Source organism: Eleginops maclovinus, chromosome 2 (genome assembly GCF_036324505.1).
Source record: "Eleginops maclovinus isolate JMC-PN-2008 ecotype Puerto Natales chromosome 2, JC_Emac_rtc_rv5, whole genome shotgun sequence".
Classification (NCBI taxonomy): Eukaryota; Metazoa; Chordata; class Actinopteri; order Perciformes; family Eleginopidae; genus Eleginops; species Eleginops maclovinus.
In genome coordinates this window covers 11,634,121-11,655,495 of record NC_086350.1, presented here as the reverse complement: position 1 = coordinate 11,655,495, position 21,375 = coordinate 11,634,121, and the positions used below count along the sequence as shown (strand labels likewise).

Here is a 21,375-nt window from a genome sequence, read left to right as displayed (position 1 = left end):
CTGCTTTTAAACTAAAAACAAACCATTTCAAATGAAAGGCCTGACCTGCAACTTGGATGAGTTCAGTAATATTCCGTCTATATAACCAGTTCATCTTAACCCACCCAACCATGATGATCGAAGAGCGTGCACAGTAAAGATGAGGAAATGGCTGCCCCGCTGCATAGCCCATCATATTAGCTTTAATAACTTGTTAAGCAGGAAGTGGTCATTAGGAGTGAGCTGTGTCAGCAAGCATGATAACATCCTGCACACAAGCTGCAGGAAATGGTCATGTTGAATGATGATTCCTGTTGCTGTATTGGACAATGTTGCAACATGTACATATGGAGGGCCATGTTGGTTTTGTACAGCATGTTTTCAGCTCAACTTGTACCAGTGAGTCATACTGTGCAAGCGGATGTCGGGCATCCATAAATGCAGAACGTCGTGTTTTTCAGCTAACAGTCAAATCTGAGTCGTCTGACACCTTTCTGCCATAGCTGCTAAAATAAATATGACCTGTTTATTTTGTGCTGATGAATACAGAACAGTTAGAACGTAGACATTTGGACACTAGAGGTAGGCTAAAGCAACATGAAATGTCAGTTCCCCTAGCATAAGCCATCCGAACTCAATTGTGTTTTGAGGGAATTGTTTTTCCTTTTAGCAAATGGTAAAAATAAACCAAACAAGTCAATTCTTCAGGCTTAATCTTATATGTTATAGCAGACAAAAAAATGACATACATATGGCAAACACCAAAATATGATTGTACCGAATATAGCTACATGATGGATAGTGTTCTCATGCACGCTGACAGCTATGAATAATAGGAAAAAAGTAAATGTTAAGTGTCTTCATTTACCCAAAAAGGGGAATACATTGAAGTCAGTTAAACAGTGTGCAGCCATCAGAGCAGGCAGTTAATTCCCCCATTATCTCCAGTTGCTTTTATGAGGGCAGCATTGAATATTCAGGGTAATACAGTGCTGATTGTGTGGCTTCATTAATTACTGGTCTCACAGAGAACATCTGTTTAATTATGATTCCAGCTGAGAAGCTTCTGGTGCAATGTGATACTGGAGCTGTAAAGCAACGGTTACTGTACGCAACTGTTTCTGTGAACAGACGGTGTGTGAAACTCATACAGATTTCACTCAATGGGATCTTGTCTGTTTTAGTTTATTGTGATTTAATGTTATTCCTTACGCTGGAGGTCTGATAAACTGCTCGATAAAGAGACTCTTGGGAAAGTCAGTGCTACTGTGTCATGTACCAATATTTCCTGGGTTCTGACTTTTTGCAATTACAATAGCTAATTCATCTTTTCTTTTGCAAATATATGAATAAAAAACATTGTAGAATGGTAATGTTTTATAGATAAGTGTTTTAACATACTACTTACAGTATATATGCTAACCTAAGGGGTGTATTCCTCTGTTAGCATGAGGAGGTATTCTCAGGTGCAGAAACCCTATTGTACAAAATAGGGCACAGATCAGATCTAGTTTTTGTGTTTATAAGAATATGTCAATTTATAATCTTTTGTTTTTTAGTTTTGGGAGGAATATGTTAGGAACGTCAACATATTGTTGGCATTCTTATAGCTGAAATGTTTAATATTTTAGTGGGTTAAAATATCCTGGTGCATTTCATCACTGGCATTGAAACCAGACCATGGAGCACATTTGTGTTCACAGATCATACTGTTGTCTGAGTGGGAAACACTTACACTATATCTAGAGAGTATAGGAGAAGCAGGTGATGGAAGATAATGTTATTTTAACATCTCTGACACACTTCCCCATTGCTGCCATACACATGTGTTTGTAATCTGTATGCAAATAAAGTTTCCTGTCAGTGAAGCGCAACATTGATGGGAGCAGGGTTTAGTCAAAATGTGTTTGAAGAGCAGTAGAAACACAGTACATCCTTTTTCCTCTGAGGAAAATAATAATGAGTTCTTATTTTTGCATGTGTTGTTTATTTACATGTGATGAAGGCAATAGACTATAATGTTTCCTTAAATAAATGTATTTAAAATAGAAATGACATCAGATGTCATTGGTTAAGCTCTGAACATGAGGACCCAGGTTGAAAATATTACAAATGTTGTTTCACAGAGTGACTGCACGGCACGACCACTGTAGTGTAGAGAAAAATGTGTGAACATTTCATTAGTAGCTGGTAAGGTAAGCACATCACCATTTCTTCTTGATCTCGGGGAACAGCCATTTCCATTTATCATTCTGCAGGAGGTAAAAAAAAGGTGAATCAATAAATACATAATAATAGTAAAAATACATTTTATTTACAGCTTTTCGTGGAACTCAAAGACACTTTACACGCTAAAATTAATGAAAACAACATTAAATCAACCCTAAAAACATTTTTAAAAGTGTTTAAATGGAAACATTTGACCCACATAACTAACCTTAAACCCACAGGTGTGTTGACCATTTTTGGGTCTGACGTTCTTCAGAGGCTCGTAAGTGTTGCTGTCGGGTTCAGGTGTCACTGTGTCCTTGTGGCCAGGAATCTGCTCATATGTATGAGAGAAGTGGCCTTTATTGGAGACCTTAGCGTACACTGTATCCCTATGCTGCTCTGGAGATCCAGTCCCAGAAGATGCATTGTGTGGGCTGCTAGCTCTGCCAGCCAGGTGATAAACAGCAGTGTCACTCATGTGATCCTGAGTGCTGCAAAAGTCTGTGCCCTCAGGCAGCGGACCAAAAGTATTGGCTTGTCTGACGGGCTTAGGGGAAAGTCTTGGTGGCGTTAGGGGGGGTGCACTCAGCCTGTAAGACTGCTCTCCCTCACAGCTGTTGTGCAAAAGCGGTAGAGACCTGCTCTTGGTATCCAGCAGGCTAAGCTCAGAGTAAACAGACTCTGGTCCAGACGGAGAACTGCTCCTGCTGTTCTGATCCTGAGTTGTTGATCTCCCAGGTCTCACTGGATTATCTCCAGGGAAATTGCCCTGACAGATGAGTTGGGATCTTGGTATCTCCCTGGGTGTTTGCTTCTTAAACTGAGCATACAGAGCCTTCTCCGGGTCATTCGGCGGACCAATGTCCATGTTCCTGCTCCTCCGAGGCAAAGGAGGAACTTCCTGTTTTACAAAACAAGCCAGGTTCTTAAAGTTAGCTTGGGGGTGTTAATACAGCAACATTTGGTGTGGAAAGTATAAACTATAAAAACAATTCTCCTGTGATTAATGTACTGTACTCACCTCTTGTATCCTGCGTGGAAGGGCAGGAAGCTTCGCTGAGTTAATCTGTGGTGTTTGAATGTTCTTCACAGCTCCAACAGGCCTTTCTTTAGGGCTAACCTGGATTGTGTCATACAGCTCTTTGTCAAGTGCCTGCAAAAACAAAACACCAGTTAGACCCTCATTCTCCATAAATGTGACCTAAAGAAAGTGACTGAGGACCATAGTCTTACCTCAAAACAGGAAGATGCCAGGTACTCATCAAAAGGTTGAATGGCGTTCGTCTGGTAGTAATCTATGAGCTCATAGACCGAGTCGTGGCCTTTAGTTTCGCCAAACACTACAAACTTCCCTGATTCATTTTGGCTTATCACAAAATGTCGACACCGATCCCCGCCTCTACAACAGGAAATCAAGACTAATTAGATTTAAGTGATAACGAACATTTGTAGCCTTTTAAACTTGCATGTTAACTTAATACGCTTGCTTTAAAACACAATCAGTGTACGACTCAGGTTACAGGTTTTTTAGAGCAAACCAATACTCACTTATAAGACAGAATGTATCCGATGGCCTTTTTACTGAGACGGATCAGAAAACAGCCCAGCTCCTTTTCTCTGAGTATTTCCTCTGCCTCCCTGTAGATAGACACAAATAACTTTAAAACTCCCAAAAAGTATTTCCCAAAAGCCTAATTTGTCCTGAGTTTACAGAAAAAGTTAGCTGGATTTTGAGGGGGAAAGGCAGGTCACGTAATTTCCAGTGGAAATTACATTGCATCAAAAGAAGATCCATTTTGTTTTAGGTATTTTCCGTAAAACTGTCATTTACCAATACACAGGCTCTGACAAAACTGTCCCTTTGGATTATGTAGGTGTATATTAATGTCTGCTTTGTACTGTATCAATGGTCACTGCATCTGATGTAAACTCTGACTTAGACTGATAGTGCTCATAAAATAAAAACACATATACACTACTTTTAGCTTAATAACTAGAAAAAAGTGTATGTTAAAAATGTAGCTGGTCATTTTTTACATGAAGAATAAGATATCTTTGTTGTCAAAAACAAATTATTCTAATAATGAGCATCAAATAATCACATTTTCCCTCATAGCAAATAAAAATGTGAATAACAACTCACTTCCTTGTGATGAAGCCCTGGAACCAGCTGGGGAAGAAGCCGTTTTGGACGATGTTTGGTAACTGAGTGTCTATAAACCACTTTGAGGCCAGTTCCCTGAGTCCTCCTTCAGTCCCTTCAACATCCAGGCGCGGTTCCCTTTGCTCCATCCTCGCCCGCTCCTAAACAAAGCCACAAAGAGAGCCGATGAAGACAACCTGCATTCATTTCCCAAACAGTGAGGGTGTATTTTAACCGGCTGATTTGCTTATTTTCCAGGAGGCGTCAACCACAGACTAAAAGTTGTTCAATATTCTATTTCTTGCAGGAAATAACACATCATTCATACACATACTTTTTATACAAACATACATTATACAACATTTCTTCAATTTTAAATTACAATATTTTTTGGGGGGCGAATTTAACATGCAAATCCAAAATGTCCAAAGTTCCATTTTCACTAAATAAATGAGGCAATGACCTCCTCTGCTGTAATGTGATGTTAAGCAAATTGACTTTGCATGTAGATCTACGGAAATAAGTTAGTCATTAAAGCCGTAAGGGACCATTCATGGCGATCTGGTTACTGTACTTACCTTGAAGCAAAAAGTCAGACAGTTCCTGAAGCAGGGGGATTTTGTATGTCTCTGATCCTTAGTCCTTGACTCTGTAAAGTGGCAGATCTTCTCACATCTGGCTTTGGGTTGTTTGTAGAGCATACAGCAATGTTGTTCAATCCCTAGAAAAAGATACATGAAGGCTTTATTATGAGTTTAATGTGAAGTGAAGATACTGCACGGTGATAAACGTGTACATACCTTTCCTGGAGAGTGTGTGATGTGAACCTGGTGTCATTTCAGCGAATGTTAAAAAGCTCCTCTCAAACTCTGTCAGTCGTTTATCTCCAACAGAAGCTCTTCTGAGGGAGTATAACTGTACATGGGAGATATAGACTGATGACATTTACAATTACACACGTTTTTCCACCGGCTTGGAAAGCATTGCCGCTTCGCACGGCACAAAACAGTTCAAACAGCTCATTTGCATGTCACAGACGTCTAAGGCCCCTCTGCACAAAGCAGGAGCTTCCTGAAGAGAAATGGAAAGTAAGATGTGCAGAAACTGTGGTTTGTGTGCACATCAGTGTGTTGGTTTGCAAGAGGAGATGTTTTACCCACAGACTGTGTGATTGTGGGAGATAAGTTGCGTCAATAGTTGATTTTCTGTGTGTGTTTTTTTTTACATAGGCTTGCAATGAACTCAGATTGAAGTTCACATAGCAGGAGCCAATGAAACAAAATGGAAATGTTTGGGAAGAGATTTTAGTGGGCATAAAAAAAACCTTTCATAACATGACAAATTTCCCAGCCTTGTTTTTAAGGTTGTCATAAAAAATGGCTAACTCATTACTCCCAGGGATGAGACAGTCCTCATGAATCATGTTTCTGTTGGTTTCTGCTCAGTGGTGAGCTGTAGGAAGTCCCTGTGGGGGATAGACATTAACCGAAAAGAGCCTGTGTCATGGTGAGCGGGATGTCCCTGAATTCTCAGCATGTATTCACTATAGCAATTCTCCTTTATTTTGATCTCAGAAGACAAACCGCCGGCTTTTCCAGATGATTGAACATGACTCTGAAAGTGTGATCAATGTCATTCTGAATGTCTACTAGATTAGTTTGCTATTTTAATAGATTGGAAATTTGAGACATATTGTCCTTTTCCCACCAATGTTTGCCCAATAAATGAACTGCTGTGTTCCATGTATGATTAAGTATTGCTACAGTACAACAGTGTAGAATTTCAACATCATCTCAACAGCGCTTGTGAGTCACTATGTGCTCCTTTGGGGGTGTTGAGAGGATTGAGGTCAAATGTTATCACTGTTTCCGTGCTTGTGAAGATTCAATGATAACTGCATATCATACCTTAACAGTGTGTGATCATCTTATTTTATCTACTTGTATCTACTGTATATACAAGTAAGAGCCATCACACAGTTACCAGACAAAATATATTTTCCAGTCATGTGGAGACATAGCTATGAGGGGGATGTGGGCTTTCTAAAGGTCACGAGACAGTTGGTTGAATGTAAATACATCAAAATGTTCACCTTTAATCTGAATGGAAAACAAGCATCCCACAAACAACACTCACCCTTGAGCCAAAGTTCAATCTGACAAATATAATCATGTCATTAGCAGCAAACACAAGTTGCACAATAATAATAAACATATAGTATCCAAGCACAAGTCCAGTCATGCACTGTTTACTGTCTATAGGACCCACATTCATCATGTCATAGCATGTTCTACAATCATCAATCTACCTGTTTAGCCGGGTGTTGATTTCTGCAGATCCAACATTTAACTTGGAGCCCAGTTGAAAATATTCCAACTGGACACACTCTTTTCTGTTATAGCCCTCTGTTTTATGTGTGGGTCTCTCTGTGAAACAGATATAGTTAAATGCATGTTAGCATAACACATTATACATTAAAGGCGATAACATATACTGTATGCATACAGGAGTGATTTATGGATCAATGTTGCTCCTACAAATACCAGGAGTAGTTATTTTTGTTTTCCTTAGTACTCTACATATAGCAATTCACTGCCGTAGGTATTGAGCTTGTATTTAAGTGACACTGCATAATTTGGATTGAAATGTCAATGTTTTTCTTTTGCTGTGCCAGAATTGGATACATTGACAGTACAGGTAACAGTTTAGAGACAAGTTGTTATAGATTAAACTCCCCAAAAGTATATAAATCAAGCTAATTTTCTCCACATGTAACTGTTTGTTAATACAACTAACCAAATATTACAATAATGTAACAAAGACAGGACCCATTCTGCTTAACGTGTTTATTCTACTTAAGGTATGTTTTACTGATATTTTATTTGCAAAACTTTAATCTGTTGTTAAGATTTGCATGCTGTATATAAAAAGCTCTTGAGGGCAATGTGGTTTGAACGCCGTTTTCAACAGGGGCCCAACAGCAAAGGTTTACCATATGGTCCCTAACAGGGAATTTGTATGTTGTTTAATAGCTCTAATTTGGGTTTGTTTCAGCACTGTATCTGCAGTTATGGGAATTTTAATTTGGCCATTTCCATGCATTTAATATGTCTTTAATTTAACACCAAACATGTGTTGTTTTTTCGTTTATTTGTTCTATAGATTATATATTTTTTATCATCTGTAACAGAGAAAGTATCTCAGGTTGCACATCTGATCCAACAGCACCACCCTGCGTTACTGCTTCCTCTTGAACACTCAAACCACGTACCCATTGACTTAAGACCACATCTCCCAGAATGCCCTTTTTAAGGGGCAGGCAGTCATGCGGATGGAAACAGGAGTTGGCATCCGCTGCACTGCACGAAGAAGAAACTTTGAGGAAAGATGCACGAAGAGGAGGATGGCAGCGAAGCAAACTCCTCCAAAGTTCCGCGGGTGGTTGGCTCCAGATCTGTGGATGTGGCCGACAGCGACGCAGCGAAGGAGCAGGCCTCCAAACTGTGCGGATACCTCAACAAACTGTCTGGCAAGGGGCCTCTGAGGGGGTACAAGCCGAGATGGTTCGTGTACGATCCCAGGAAATGTTATTTGTATTACTTCAAGACTCCCCAAGATTCGTTGCCGCTCGGGCACATCGAAATAGGCGATGCGTGCTTCAGCTACGATGTGGAAGGGGAAGAGGGCCAGTTTGAGATCCGCACCGCCGGAAAAGAGTTCCTCCTGAAGGTAGAAATGTTTCAGCATGTGTCGCACTGCTTTGCTGTCATTTGTCACTTCCTTTCTTGTTGTGGAAATAGGCAGACACACCCATTCGTACAAGTGTTAATTTCAGTTTTGATTTTTTGTTGGATATGCAAAACTTAAATCACGTGTTGTGATTTGACAACTTTTAAATAATATCGTGCTTAAAAACATCTATATATGTTTTACGATTGTTTTATTTGTTGGTCCTTTTCTTTCAATGTATCTTCTTTGCCTGTGTTTATGTATGCACCATATACACCAAGGCAAACTCCTGTAAACGTGTAAACCCACTAGGCAATTAACCTGTTTCTGATTCTGATTAAAAAAAATCCAATATGCTTGTGAATCAAGTTTGCCAAGCAAGAGCCTTATAAGCACATTACTCAGCTGATTGCCCCAAACACGCAGACAGTGCACAGTTTACATGGAGAAACTATTTTCGTATATAAATGCACATGAGCTCATCTGCCCCCATGACCCCGCAGCTTGGCAAAGGGTCATCTGATGTGATGGTGTCTTCTCTGCTGTCATGTGACTGTGACAGGTAGCTCTGGGCTTACTCAGCCGGCTGCTCGCTCGATTCTGGAACATTTTTAGCATATGGTGTGAATGGTTAATACCAAACAGCTTGCAGTGCCTGAGGCTGGAACTGAGACTGAAACCAGCGCCTGCTCTCATTCACATGACGGATCCTAATAGTAACCTGCTATTTAAAGTGCACTTAGGCTGTTCCCTCTGCTTTGTTTAATTCCACAGATGCTCTCCTTTTCCTTTCCATGCTGTAATGATATCAATGTGAAAGATTGCATTGCCTTTTTACCTTTTTTATGGCTAAAATATATTTTGCTTGTCCGTTAATTGTGTGTATTTGTGCGTGTTTTAAAGGCCCCCAGCAGGCAGGTGATGCATTACTGGCTCCAGCAGTTACAGCAGAAGCGTTGGGAGTACAGCAACACACGAGGCTCAGGTCAGAAAGACAGCTGGAGCTCCCCGACTCTGGCCTACCCCCCCACCGGCCTTGTAGGCAAAGAAGGTAGACGCACACAAACATATGTGTATGGAAACTTATTTTCACAGCTTGGCTTCTTTGTGATAAGGCTGAAGGTATACACATTTATCTGAAATATTAATATTTAAACAAGTCGAGTTGTTTTGTCGCCAGGTTCCTGAGTTCCTACTGAAGGAGTGGTTAGTTAAGCATTGATTAAATGAAAAATCAAGATACAGCCAAAGAAAGGAGTTCACGTCTACTTTATCTGGGGTGTGTTTTATTTAAATGCACTTGTGTACACAGTGTTAACTGCCTCTGTTATATGATAGAATATAGGCATCTTACAAGCATCTACATTATAAACAACAAAGAGGATGTATATAAAATATAAATACTCAGCAATGTCCACTATCCAAGCAATGTATGTGCACCAAAGTTTAATTGTTCTACTTCCTGGGAAAAGACCATACAGTCTATGAAAAAGACGCTGTAAACAAAATGCTTCTGTAAACCTTTCACATTCTAGGTGTTGACCCTCGACCCTCATAAAGTCAGACAGGCTAGTCACATGGTTTGACTGAAAGATAAGTCAAGCTAAAAAAAATTGGGATATACAGCTCATCTGATCCCATCATTTCTGTCAAAGAATAGAATTATTATTTGTAATAATTGTTTTATACGGAGCTTCATATCAGACAACTGACAAGAACTATAACAACATTAGTTATGTATCAAAAATGTCTATATGCATATAATACATTAGAAATTTTGAACACAACTATTCTCACCAAATATTTCATCTAAAATAAGACATTTTTAAGGAAATACAAAATCCAGGGATGGAGAGTGGAAAAAAACATAGTAGCTATTATTATAACATAAGACAATGTATTGTATTTATGAAATAAGTTATCATAATATCAAGGATTAGCTTTACTCTCAGGTCAGTAAAGGTACACGACACGTTTCATTTGTTTAAGCTTTAGCTGAGGGGAAATGAGCTGTAAAAAAGCCTCTTCCTATTCCTGTCATTATTTATGCATGACTAATGTTTTTATTTTTGAATTAATGTCAACCCTGTGTTTACAACAGAGGTTAGAAGTACGGTAGTTTGTTGGACATATTGTTATACTTTATTTATTTTGTGACGATTAAAGGTATTCTGATTCTGAGTTTGAACACTGCACAGCCCCACTTTAAACAAGATGTATATTGTATACATACAAATGACACCCTGTGTTGTTGTTTTTATTAGAAGTTATTGACGTTTTGTTAGCGAGCTGTGAAGAAATGTTTTTGTTGCAAGAGAAATGCGTAATTATTAGTCTCCTTAACAGGAATTTTCTCTCGGCAGAGCAAATTCAATGTTTTATTTGCTCTTTTTGCACGGCTAGTGAAAGATTAACATGCCTAAGCTTCTCTTCACACTATAAACAAAATGCAAGAATGTGTTAGTTAAGCTAGTGAGTAAATGGATACAGCTCATCAAAACAACCTATGCTGTAAATGTGGGAATCATTTAACCGTATTAATAAAGCAGGCACAGCTTTCGGGAGTATGGAAGAACTTGTTGTTCTTTCTTTGAAGATGTCAGCTTAAATGTTTCATCGGAACAACATGAGTTTGAACATTGTCATACTTTATTGCAGTGTCACAACATTTACAGTATGTGGTTCACACTTTGATGCATCAACATTTCTGTGGAGTTGGTTTGTCTTTTATAAAATGTTCCTTTACTCAACCAACTCATTTCAAACAAAGAGGAAACTTTATTCTTAGCTTTCTGGTCTCAGACATACTACATACTGTATTTCCTGATGGTTAAAGAAACCACAGACGTCCACCCTGCTGTAAATGGCCTTCTGGGTAACTCTAAATGTTGCTTCACTGCACTCTGGTTACCATTCAGTGTCATGAGAATGTAATTTCATAGAGGATAAAGCTGCGGTCCTGAAAAAGCAGTGCTTTTGATATGATTAAGCGTTGTTATTATTATCATGTTGTACAAATGAATTCTAATGTGTTTTCGTTTCAGATGCACTTGTCTTTGAGAAGCTAAGTGACAGCATGGAGAAGGTCCGCCATGACTTTGCTCTGGAGACAGAAACAGATTGTGGAGGAAAGGTGGGGATCCAGTCAGCCCGAGGGCCTTCTTCCGCGTCTACAAACCCCCTCAACTTCTCCATCCGAAACTTCGGTTCAGAACTCAGGTACGGCCGAGCAATAATTATGATATCGTACCAACAAGTGTTTTGTTTGAGTTCCTGTCTAACTGGAACATCCAGTTTGATGTGCTATGTGACCCAAAAGAGATGAATACAGCTACCTCTTCAGTTGTTCCTGAGGTTCACTACAGGAGAGGAAATGATTACATCCATAGCTCACTAATTGTTTGTAGTGTGCAACAGTTCCCTTTCTGAGTCGTACAACACATCTATTCAAATGGTGCAAAACACTGAAATTCTTTAAATGGTTAGAAATGTGCTTTGTATCTGTGATAAGAAGAGAGATGCACAGGAATCGTGGAGCATTCTTACTGGGTGGTAGCCTTATAGCATGTGTTTTTATTATGATTTCTCTTGTTTTGAAATACATTGACTATTATCAGTAGTAACTTATGATCAGAGCAGAAATGTGTTGTTAAATTAGGCTTTGGGTTGCTGGTAGGAAGAGAAAGAAAAGTGAAAGTGCATGCAGATGCCGACAAATAATTGTGTGGTTGCAGTGGTCTCACACTTAAAATTGTGAAAAACCTCACGTGTTTTTCATTCTTTGCGATAAAGAATGCCTTCCATTTATGTTTGTTTTCAAAAAAACGCCTTATATCTAAATAATACTCTCCTGTCAATTGAAAGCTGGACATCCCTACCTGTATTATGTGTTGCATTGTGTACAGCTACGGTTATGTTGCCAGTGCCTGTGGGAGACGTGCAAAGACCTCGACAAAGGCTCTTTGTGCAAATGTTATCATTAACAAAGTAGCAAACCATCAGCCTTCCTGCAGTTTGCCCTTGATCCCTGTGGATTTGAAAATATTCCACATAGTAGCAGACTCTTAATGTCCAGCAGTATGACAGCTCCACAGTCATGGTCTTACTCATCCTTACTTCTGGTTTCTGTTCTCTCAGGAACTCCATGTCTTATCTGCGGCCGGGCAGAGGAGGTGAGAGCAGACGCAGTGTGTTTTACACCAACAAAGACAACAGTGCGGAGGAGTGGGAGCTCGTGGATGCTCCAGCCAAGGACTTCCCTGAACAGAAACATCCTCCAGAGGCTCACAGAAGTACGGCCACTCCCTGCTTCCTCTGGCCACACTCTACTTACATCCCCCAAAGAGTCTTTTATTGCGCGACTCATTTGCTCAATACTCTGACAAATGGACAAACAACGCATTATTCCCAAGCGATTCTGCCTGCTCAACACAAGTCACTAATTTCTTTACGTATTTATCCCTCTCTCAGATTCCTTTGGATCAGCGTTTACATTTGACTTTGTGCGCAACTCAGCGCGACCCAGGAAGCCTTTGCTCAGGGACATTATGAGCTCTGGGAGGTTTGGACGCACCACTGAGACACGCAGTGCCGAGAACTCCCCAGTGGAGTGTAACGGCAGCAAACCTTTCGATGTTCAGCTGCGCCTGCAAAGCCAGCAGGAAGAGCTGAGCCGCATGCAGCAGGAACAGGCCAAACTCCGAGAAGAGCTGGCCAGTCACAAGGTACAATTTTCCTGTTATTTCACATACAAGTCTCAAGAAAGCCTATGCGGAAATGGTTACAATTATTTAGATTCTGAGACACTAAAAGACAGTATATAGTTAGTAGTATTAACTTTGATGTTAAGAGCTTTATTCAGAGGGTCCTGTTAGGGTCCTGAACTGTTAATTTGAGCTGTTAGTCATCATACCATGGGGGTGTTTACTGTAATTGTAAGACTTCAAAATTAATGTAGAAAAACCATGGCTGGATTGACTTAATGTGTGTATTAGCCACATAAGGATGAATACCAGGACGACTGAAGTGCTTTTACTTATACTTAGTTAATTCAGCAAAAGCCTGGTGTCTGACTGAGCAGTTTGGTGTACTCCTGATACTCTCACTATTGCAGGAAGACAGCAAATGGTTAGTCATGCTTAAGCGAGAACTGAGGAAACAGCAGTTCTCTCAACAACAATCACATCTGTGAAGTTCCTTCCCACTGCTCTTTGTTCTTGTTTCAGTGCTTTAAAACTAGCCAACTGGTCACAACTACTACAACATTAACCAACTAATATGTAATGTGTGTGTTATTTCTTCCATTGTGATGTGGTGATGAGGCAGCTCAACATTTTTAGTATAATTAAAGGAGGAAGTGACTCAGCTGATTGTATGTGGGTTACTGTTATTTGATGTTCAGTCATTCCTGGCACTGCTTAGCTCATATTGGCTGAAGATTGTGTTGAAGCTAGACCGATTTTTTTTTTTTTAGCAACATCGCAAAGAAATATATGTTTCCACCTATTCTTCTTTGTCTGTGGTGCTCATGAAAACAATGGCCTTCTTTCATGACTATGTTGGGCTTTGCTCATTTGACCCTCATTCCTCTCTTGACAGTTTTTCTACCTTGCCATACACAGTGTTAAGCAACAGTTGGCCATAAAAGATGTTTGTGTTTGTGACAGTTACTTTATCTGCAAATGTGTGACCATGACATGCAAGTGACTGTGCATGCTTGAGTTTATATCACACACACTTCAGTTAAAATATGTGAGCTAAGTATTCGCCACAGTATACACCTAATAATATTCATGGTAAACTTTTTTTTAGTTTCATGCTCTGTCATTACATGCAACTGGTTATCTGTGCATTGTGAGGGCTGTGTTGCTGCTTAGGTGGCCTATACATACTATAACTAGCAGGGTTTCTTTTGAGACAATTATTTAGTGTAGACGGTAAGCCACCCCCCCAAAGCATTCAAATGACATAGCAAATCACCGCAGAAACAACAGCAACAATAAAGAAATAGCCTCTGCGGTACAAAATTGGGCCTTTATTTTTTACCATAAATAAAAGATAATAGTGATTGTTGAATAATAGATAATTATAAAAACGTTTTTGTCATTCTTTGGGACGTTGTGTGGTCTTCATTTTAGCTGAGGCAGCCAAACTCCACATTGTAGGTCAATATTTTATTGTTAAGAATAAAAAATTGTTTATTGTTTCTTTTACGATATATGTTGTTACAGAAAACAATAAATTCATTTTTGGAAGAGACCCTTGTTTGGTTATATAGTTATGCATCTGGCCCCAACACTGTAAATTGTAAGAAATTATGAAATGAAATTATAATTCTATCATAGCAAATATGCTCCGCAGTTATTAAAGTAAAATTCCAGCAAGGAGAATATCCAGCTGTCCCGTATTTAAAAGCATAATGTTGAACCTGCAAGATGTTTTGTTGACAAATAATATTCACTCTACCCGACCAGGAGCTGGTGAGACTTCTGCAGCAGACCCTGAGAACCTTGCAGTGCGAAAGGCAGCCAACGCATCGCCCAGCCCCGGCTCCAGATTCATCCGTGGCTTCAGACGAGACTCAGGTTCCGGCAGTAACCCAGGAAGAGATCGTCCAGTTGGAGGCCATGCTTCAGGAAAAAGACGGACAGATCCAGGCCCTGTGTGGCCACATGGAGCGCCTCGCCTTAGAGAAGGAGAGTCTGCAGCAAGAGCTGAAGGGCCTGAAGATAAAGGTGGGCGAGATAAATGACCAGCTGGGGATGCTGATGGAGACCATCCAGGCCAAAGATGAAGTCATCATCAAACTGTCGCAGGAGAGCTCCGAGCAGAGTGGCAACCCATACGACGGTTCACCACCTCCCAACAAAGATCAGGAGGTGGACATCCTCAAGGTACAGAGTGAAAGCAGATTTAAAGCAGATAGAAAGGATACAGATCATCGCAACTGGAGGTGTTTAGAACTATATAAATGATATATCAGGTTATAGAATTTAACTTCTTATACTGTTGACAGTTTAAAGCTGTTGTTTAAATGTTTTCTCATTGTTTGGTAATGCTCTGTTTAAGTTTGTACGGTGTTTAACTCGATACATGTGTCTCCAATTTCAGGACAGTCTTCAAGGCTACAAAACCCAGAACAAGTTCCTGAACAAAGAGATCCTGGAGCTGACAGTATTACGCAGGAATGCAGAGAGTAGAGAAAAGACCTTAGAAGCAAAGGTAAGTCTTGTGTTTGTTGGTAATGGTGTAACTCTGTTAATAGAAACAGGAAGTCCGCGTAGCTGGCAGGGGAAGTCCAGCATTGGCCTGAGTAGGTGCCCACTTAACCTCAGAAATTTCCAAATAGGTGCGATGAATAATGCAAGATGATCTTGCCTGCCGTCAGCTCTGATAACAAAGATACTGATAAAATGTCTCTGCTGCAGTATACGGCCCTGGATGCCAAGCTGTGTCAGGTGGAGAGTAAGTATCTGGTGCTGCTTCAGGAAGTGAAGAACCCGGTGTGTTCGTCTTCGGAGCAGAGCCCAGCCCGAGACGTCATCTCCAGATTACTAGAGGACGCGCTGCAGGCAGAGACCTCCGACCAGCAAGACCATCACATCTTTAAACCAAATACTGTCAGGTATGGACTCTGCCAAAAAAGCCTTTATGAATGGATGTTATGATGGATGTTATTTCCCCACACTTAAAAGTATTTCACATTTTCTATATTATTAATGTTTTAAAGTTGTAAGAGCGATTTTACAGAATTGATGGAACATTTTTCAGTTCATTTAAACATGTTTTGCAAGCGACTAAATGTAGTTAAGAGAAGATAAGACAAAATAAGACTTCATTTATCCCGAAGGAAATTGTTGTGCCAGAGTTACGAAGATAAACAGCGTAATAACAAAAGTAACAATTATAATAATAAAACTATATGCTAACAGTGCCATAAAAAGAGCCAATTAAACAACTAAAAGAAACATTGATGGTCAAATAATTAATGTAAAAAGACTGTACAGTTCCGAGCAGTATTGCACATGATATTGGCAGAGTTATTATAAAGTTTGATGGCCACTAATTACATTTCTTCATCAGATCTGTTTTCATTTTGTCTTTTCTGGAAAAACCAGCTCTGCTAATTGGTATTTGTTAGCTACTGCTGTTGCTCTGCAAGCTCATGCATGTTCTCGTCAAACTGTATTGTTAGAAATTCAGGCGATCTCTACAGTAAGTGATGTAGCATTGAAGGTAGGTTAAGCAAATGCTGGTCCCTTTAAAAGTGTAAATAACTTTTAAAGGGAATTGAACATCACTGATTGATGATTATTTCCCCCCCGTGTTCTCTCTTCCTCAATCTGTTATCAGTGAGTATGACACGTTTGGCTTCAAAACCGTCCCTGAGGAAGAGGAAGAGGAGGAGAAGCTTGATGCGAAGGTGAGAGCTCTGGAGCTGAAGACCCTCTCCATGACGGATCAGGAGGTGTCGGTGGGCGTGAAGTGGGAGAACTATCTGTCGAGCACCATGAACAGAGACATGGTTCGCTCCCCTGAGCTCAAGGCCCTGTTTCGGTGCGGCGTTCCCCATGAGCACCGCTCCAAGGTCTGGCGCTGGTGCGTTTCCTTCCATGTCAAGAAGTTTAGGGACCAGCTGCCGCCAGACTATTATGAGACCTTACTGAACGTGGCGCAGGATAAGCCCAACCCGGCCTCCAAGCAGATCGAGCTGGACTTGCTGCGTACTTTGCCCAACAACAAGCACTATTCCTCCCCGAGTGCAGGCGGCATCCAGAAACTCAGGAACGTCCTGATGGCTTTCTCCTGGAGGAATCCGGATATTGGCTACTGCCAGGGACTCAACAGGTACAAGACGGATTCTACCATCCCTCCTTCTCTATCTCTTCTTTTATGCTCTTTAATCACTTGTATAAATTGCATGTCTTTTCTTCAGGCTGGCAGCTATTGCCTTGCTCTATCTGGACCAAGAGGATGCCTTCTGGTGCCTTATAGCCATTGTGGAGGTCTTCATGCCAAGAGACTATTACACAAAGACTCTGCTTGGCTCACAGGTAAACAAGCTCAAAGGTTATATTAAAGCATTGGGACACATGGGGACACGTTGCTGCCTCATTAACCAGAGTGTACCATTTAATAATTGATAATAGAATAATGCAGCAGAAGCAATCTGCCCTGTTTGATTACTTTCTATCTTCTAGATTTGACCCCATGCTCTATCCTGCTGTAAAAATAAAGATATATGGTCATGATAAAGAATAAATGAGTGTGTGTTGGTTGTATCTGTGCAGGTTGACCAGCGTGTGTTCAAGGATCTGATGAGTGAGAAACTCCCCCGGCTTCATCTCCACTTTGAGCAGTACAAGGTAGACTTCTCCCTCATCACCTTCAACTGGTTCCTGGTGGTGTTTGTGGACAGTGTGGTGAGCGACATCCTCTTCAAAATCTGGGATGCCTTTCTCTATGAAGGTCCAAAGGTGAGACGCAGACAAAACAATGAAGCTTTGATCCTCTGAGCATAACCATATTTCTGTCTGGACATGCTGACAGAGCTCTGAAGGAAACTAAAAAATGAGATAAGGAGAGGATTGAAAATTGTGTTATAGCATTTTAGTTGGCTGAATGTAAATGGGCCTTCTTCTACAGATGGTATGTTGGATTAGCTTTCTGCTTGGGTCTTAACAAGTTTCCACAAGTGCAATTTTTTCAGTTCAGCACACTGTTTTCCAACCTTATCTAACCAACAACCTACATGCATTTGAACCCTTCAGTTCCTCTTTGAACAGAGAGCTGTAAGAGCTTTTAAGCCTGATTTTTTTGCTAGCCAATTGATTGTTTACTGTTTTATCCGTAATGGGGGCAGTGGTATGTGTTATTTATTTACATATCCAGAAGAAGCATAGCAACATAAGACTGAACTTGGAATTGTGTTTGTGAGTAAGACCAATACTCAGTTTTTTGTTTCGGTTTTGGTGTCCTCCATCTCCTGCTGGGAATATCTGGCATTTTAGCCTCTAATGGCGACACTGTGTTTTTCCAGTTGATGTACTAAAGGCTTTGGCTGTCTGCTTTTGTTTCTTGCAGTTCAGCTGAAGTACATTAAGTATGTGAGGGAGGAAGGTAAACTAAAACAGTCAAGTTGTGAGCCAACAAACCAAAACACTGAGTTAAAGAAAGCTCTAAAACTGAAGCTATTCCGTAGAGCCGGAAGGAACTGGAAACAATTCTGTGGGTTCATCATTATGGGCAAACACTTTAACCCAAAAGTCATGTGATAGCATTGTTGCTGTATGAAATGATATAGATAAAGCCATTTTATTAATGTAGACCCTATGCAGTGCTCTGTGGTGTGATTCATAATTTTGTCAGCTGTTAACTTGAAAAATAAAACACTTTTTTTTATCATAACAAGACTGTTCAGACATTCCTCTAAAATAAATAAATATGGCCTCTAGCCTTTTAGTGGCCTTGCATGTCAGGGATGATGTGTTTCATTATCATTATGGGACAGTCACGCATGGATAGTCATGAAGTAGATTTCATGGCTTTGATACATTTCCTCCACAGATCATATTTCGCTCTGCCCTCGCTCTCTTCAAGTATAAAGAGGAAGAGTTTTTGAAGCTGCAGGATTCCACAGCTATCTTCAAATATCTCAGATACTTCACACGTACAATCCTGGATTCAAGGTACAGCAAATGCAATGTGTTTTTGTATTTCAGAGGACAGTGTGTCTGAAGTAATGACAATAGCCTTGGCTTATCATATCTTCATGCTCTGTGGATGGTTTACAAACAAACATCTTATATAAAGTCTAATATGAGTTGTAACTTGAAACACTTTAAACAAATCTGCACAGCAAACAGCATGCAGAACAAAAGCAAGCCATCCCAGACTGATGTTCTTTTTTTGTCTTTTCAGGAAGCTGATGAACATCGCTTTTGGGGACATGAACCCGTTCCCCATGAGGACAATCCAGAACCGCCGCTCCTTCCACCTGGAGAAGGTCCGTCTGGAGCTGACGGAGCTGGAGGCTATCAGACAGACCTTCCTCCGGGAGAGAGAGACAAGTCAGGACAGGCGGAGCTTCGTCAGCGACGATGAGGAGGATAACTGAGGTTAAGTCTGTCGCTGAAGTATGAAAAGACCATGTCAGGATGCCACTGACGTGTCGCAGTTGACAAGGGATGTTTCCTAAAGGATTATTGGAGTTGGCTTCCGAGACAAACCAATTAACTTCTTATACATTTTGAGTGAAACTGCATCAAAAGGCCAAACATTACAAGCCGTATGGGCTTTCTATCAGTATTCCTGCCATTTAAAACAAACAAAAACACTTATTGTTGTATGCTTTATCATGCCTCTTCGACTTTCAATGCCAAACTTTATTTTGTGGTCTGAATCAGTATTTCTTTTTTCTACTTTGCTGTGATCTTTTAATCTATGGTGATTCAGTGCCTGTTGAAGGATTGATTGTATGGCATTTAGTTTACTTCAGTTTCCTTTTTGCTGTTTATGCCCCCAACTCCTTTCATACATATCTTAAGATTGTTTACCTTTGATAATTGTTTTAGATTTTTCCCGATGCCACTTAACGACACAATGTTGTGGTTTACCCCTTTGTCTATCAAATGCACTTCAATCACTTATGCTGAAATTCAAAATGCGCTGAAAAGTCTTAGAGCCTTATGATCACAAAGTCGTTCCAAAATCGTATCATCATTCCAGCCTCACAGGTGTTCGTGGTTCTGAGGAATTTTGGGGAACACTTTTCACATTTGATGTGTCTCAGAATCAAATAACTTTAAACTTGCAAGATTGTTTTTAATATGTCAATTTATACTTAAGTACCACTTCATTACTCAATGTTCCCAAAGACATTTCTGAAAATTTCAAACTGTTTGACGTCAAAATTTGCGCCTGAACTTAAAAAAAGGTAACAGGCACCGGATTTGGTTAGCAGTATAATGGGAAAAAGCTTTGACTTCAAAATACCATATCAGTGAATCTGTAGAAATGACTATTCTGACCTTTTTGTTATACCTGTTCTAAGATACGTGAATTTAAACTCATTTGCAATGCCCTATTTAAAAGTAACGTCTTAATTTTTCTAAACATTAATTGGGATTTTTACATGTTTAAAGTGTTACATTTCCCCTGATACTTATTGTGCATGCATAATGCTGTTATTACTTCTTTGATGTATTTGCATCTCTTGTCCACAGTGTGGCAGTATAACATTTGTCTCGCCTGTGTTTACACTTTTTCACCCTCCACACAGTATGATTCATACAGATTATAATACTGTATTGATACAATGGCTGCCGGTAGGATCGTGTGTGAAAAATAGAAATATGATTTGTAATCTGTGAGGGAAGTGTTTCAGGATATTTCAAAACGTGTGTAGCAACATCTTTCTTCCACATCCAGGTACTTACAAAAACAGTTTACTCTTGAGCACTGTGACCATCTTTTCTTTACACCATTTCTTTGTTTCAAAATGTTGAACAGACCAGTATGGGAAGAATGGATTTACTTGCTTAGAAAGAAATCTTATTTGGTAAATCCACAGTGGAAAACTGTTGTTGCAATGGGAATCTTCGAGTCCTAGTGTAATTACTTAGCCGCTTCTCTTGTATGCTGATATATTGTTTACAGTTACTATCCTTTTTTAAATGTTACTTTTAAGCTGTTTACAGATGCTCAGCTCAGCTGAACTTGTTATCAATTGAAAGAATTGTGGTTGTTTATAATGAGGGAAATGAGAATGGTGGGTGACCTGTAGAAGCAGAGATTGATTTTGTATTTATCCACGAGAGCAGGTCTCTCTAGAGATTCAACTTTGATTGGTTTGAGATTAAAAAAAAAAAAAAGGTCCATTAATTTTGTCCTACAGTATGTTTGCCCGTATTTTAACATACATCTGTTCTACGGCTATTTCACATTGATCATATGTTTTGTCAGTTTCTATTCATATGGAATAAGCTACATGTATTGTTATCACCCTTTCTTTCTATTCTCTGTTGCCTTTTCTCCCAGCAATGTATTGCACAAGTGTAATGACAAGTTGACTTCAGAATGATACAGGGTACTTCCCTTTCTTGTATGTAAACCTCTAGTATCTTGTTCATTGTTCATCTGTATCATTTAATCATAAAAACTCTCAAAGCTTTTATGTTACAGGATTAAATATATGCCACTGTATGTTTTTGTTATACCAGTTAAAAGACCAAATCAATAAACATTGGCTGACTGAGTGAGTTGTTTTTAGTAGTAAATAAGTAAAAGGAATTCAACCTGTTGCAGTAATCCTC

The 21,375-nt window shown here is 39.8% G+C and overlaps 2 protein-coding genes across 5 annotated transcripts; one reads left to right on the top strand and one right to left on the bottom strand.

The window, feature by feature from the left end:
- Positions 1 to 317: 317 nt before the first annotated feature.
- On the bottom strand, positions 318 to 8,093 carry LOC134876573 (SH2 domain-containing protein 7-like). 3 transcript variants are annotated; one of them, XM_063901573.1, is made up of 10 exons: positions 7,605 to 8,093; positions 6,642 to 6,759; positions 5,134 to 5,248; positions 4,912 to 5,054; positions 4,334 to 4,494; positions 3,739 to 3,828; positions 3,424 to 3,589; positions 3,212 to 3,343; positions 2,417 to 3,091; positions 318 to 2,231 (listed from the first exon to the last, which is right to left on the bottom strand). In XM_063901573.1, the coding sequence occupies exons 3-10, from the start codon at positions 5,168 to 5,170 to the stop codon at positions 2,184 to 2,186; spliced, it is 1,452 nt and encodes a 483-aa protein (XP_063757643.1). In that variant the 5' UTR covers positions 5,171 to 5,248; positions 6,642 to 6,759; positions 7,605 to 8,093; the 3' UTR covers positions 318 to 2,183. The 3 variants fall into 3 exon arrangements, with proteins under 3 accessions (XP_063757643.1, XP_063757654.1, XP_063757633.1); XM_063901584.1 differs by lacking the exon at positions 6,642 to 6,759; XM_063901563.1 differs by lacking the exons at positions 6,642 to 6,759; positions 7,605 to 8,093 and having other exon boundaries at positions 5,134 to 6,597.
- On the top strand, positions 7,660 to 21,317 carry tbc1d2b (TBC1 domain family, member 2B). 2 transcript variants are annotated; one of them, XM_063901531.1, is made up of 13 exons: positions 7,660 to 8,062; positions 8,966 to 9,113; positions 11,107 to 11,281; positions 12,200 to 12,354; positions 12,533 to 12,786; positions 14,536 to 14,955; positions 15,173 to 15,283; positions 15,490 to 15,686; positions 16,415 to 16,909; positions 16,998 to 17,115; positions 17,353 to 17,538; positions 18,629 to 18,750; positions 18,983 to 21,317. In XM_063901531.1, the coding sequence occupies exons 1-13, from the start codon at positions 7,721 to 7,723 to the stop codon at positions 19,176 to 19,178; spliced, it is 2,919 nt and encodes a 972-aa protein (XP_063757601.1). In that variant the 5' UTR covers positions 7,660 to 7,720; the 3' UTR covers positions 19,179 to 21,317. The 2 variants fall into 2 exon arrangements, with proteins under 2 accessions (XP_063757601.1, XP_063757610.1); XM_063901540.1 differs by lacking the exon at positions 7,660 to 8,062 and adding an exon at positions 8,709 to 8,778.
- Positions 21,318 to 21,375: the final 58 nt, after the last annotated feature.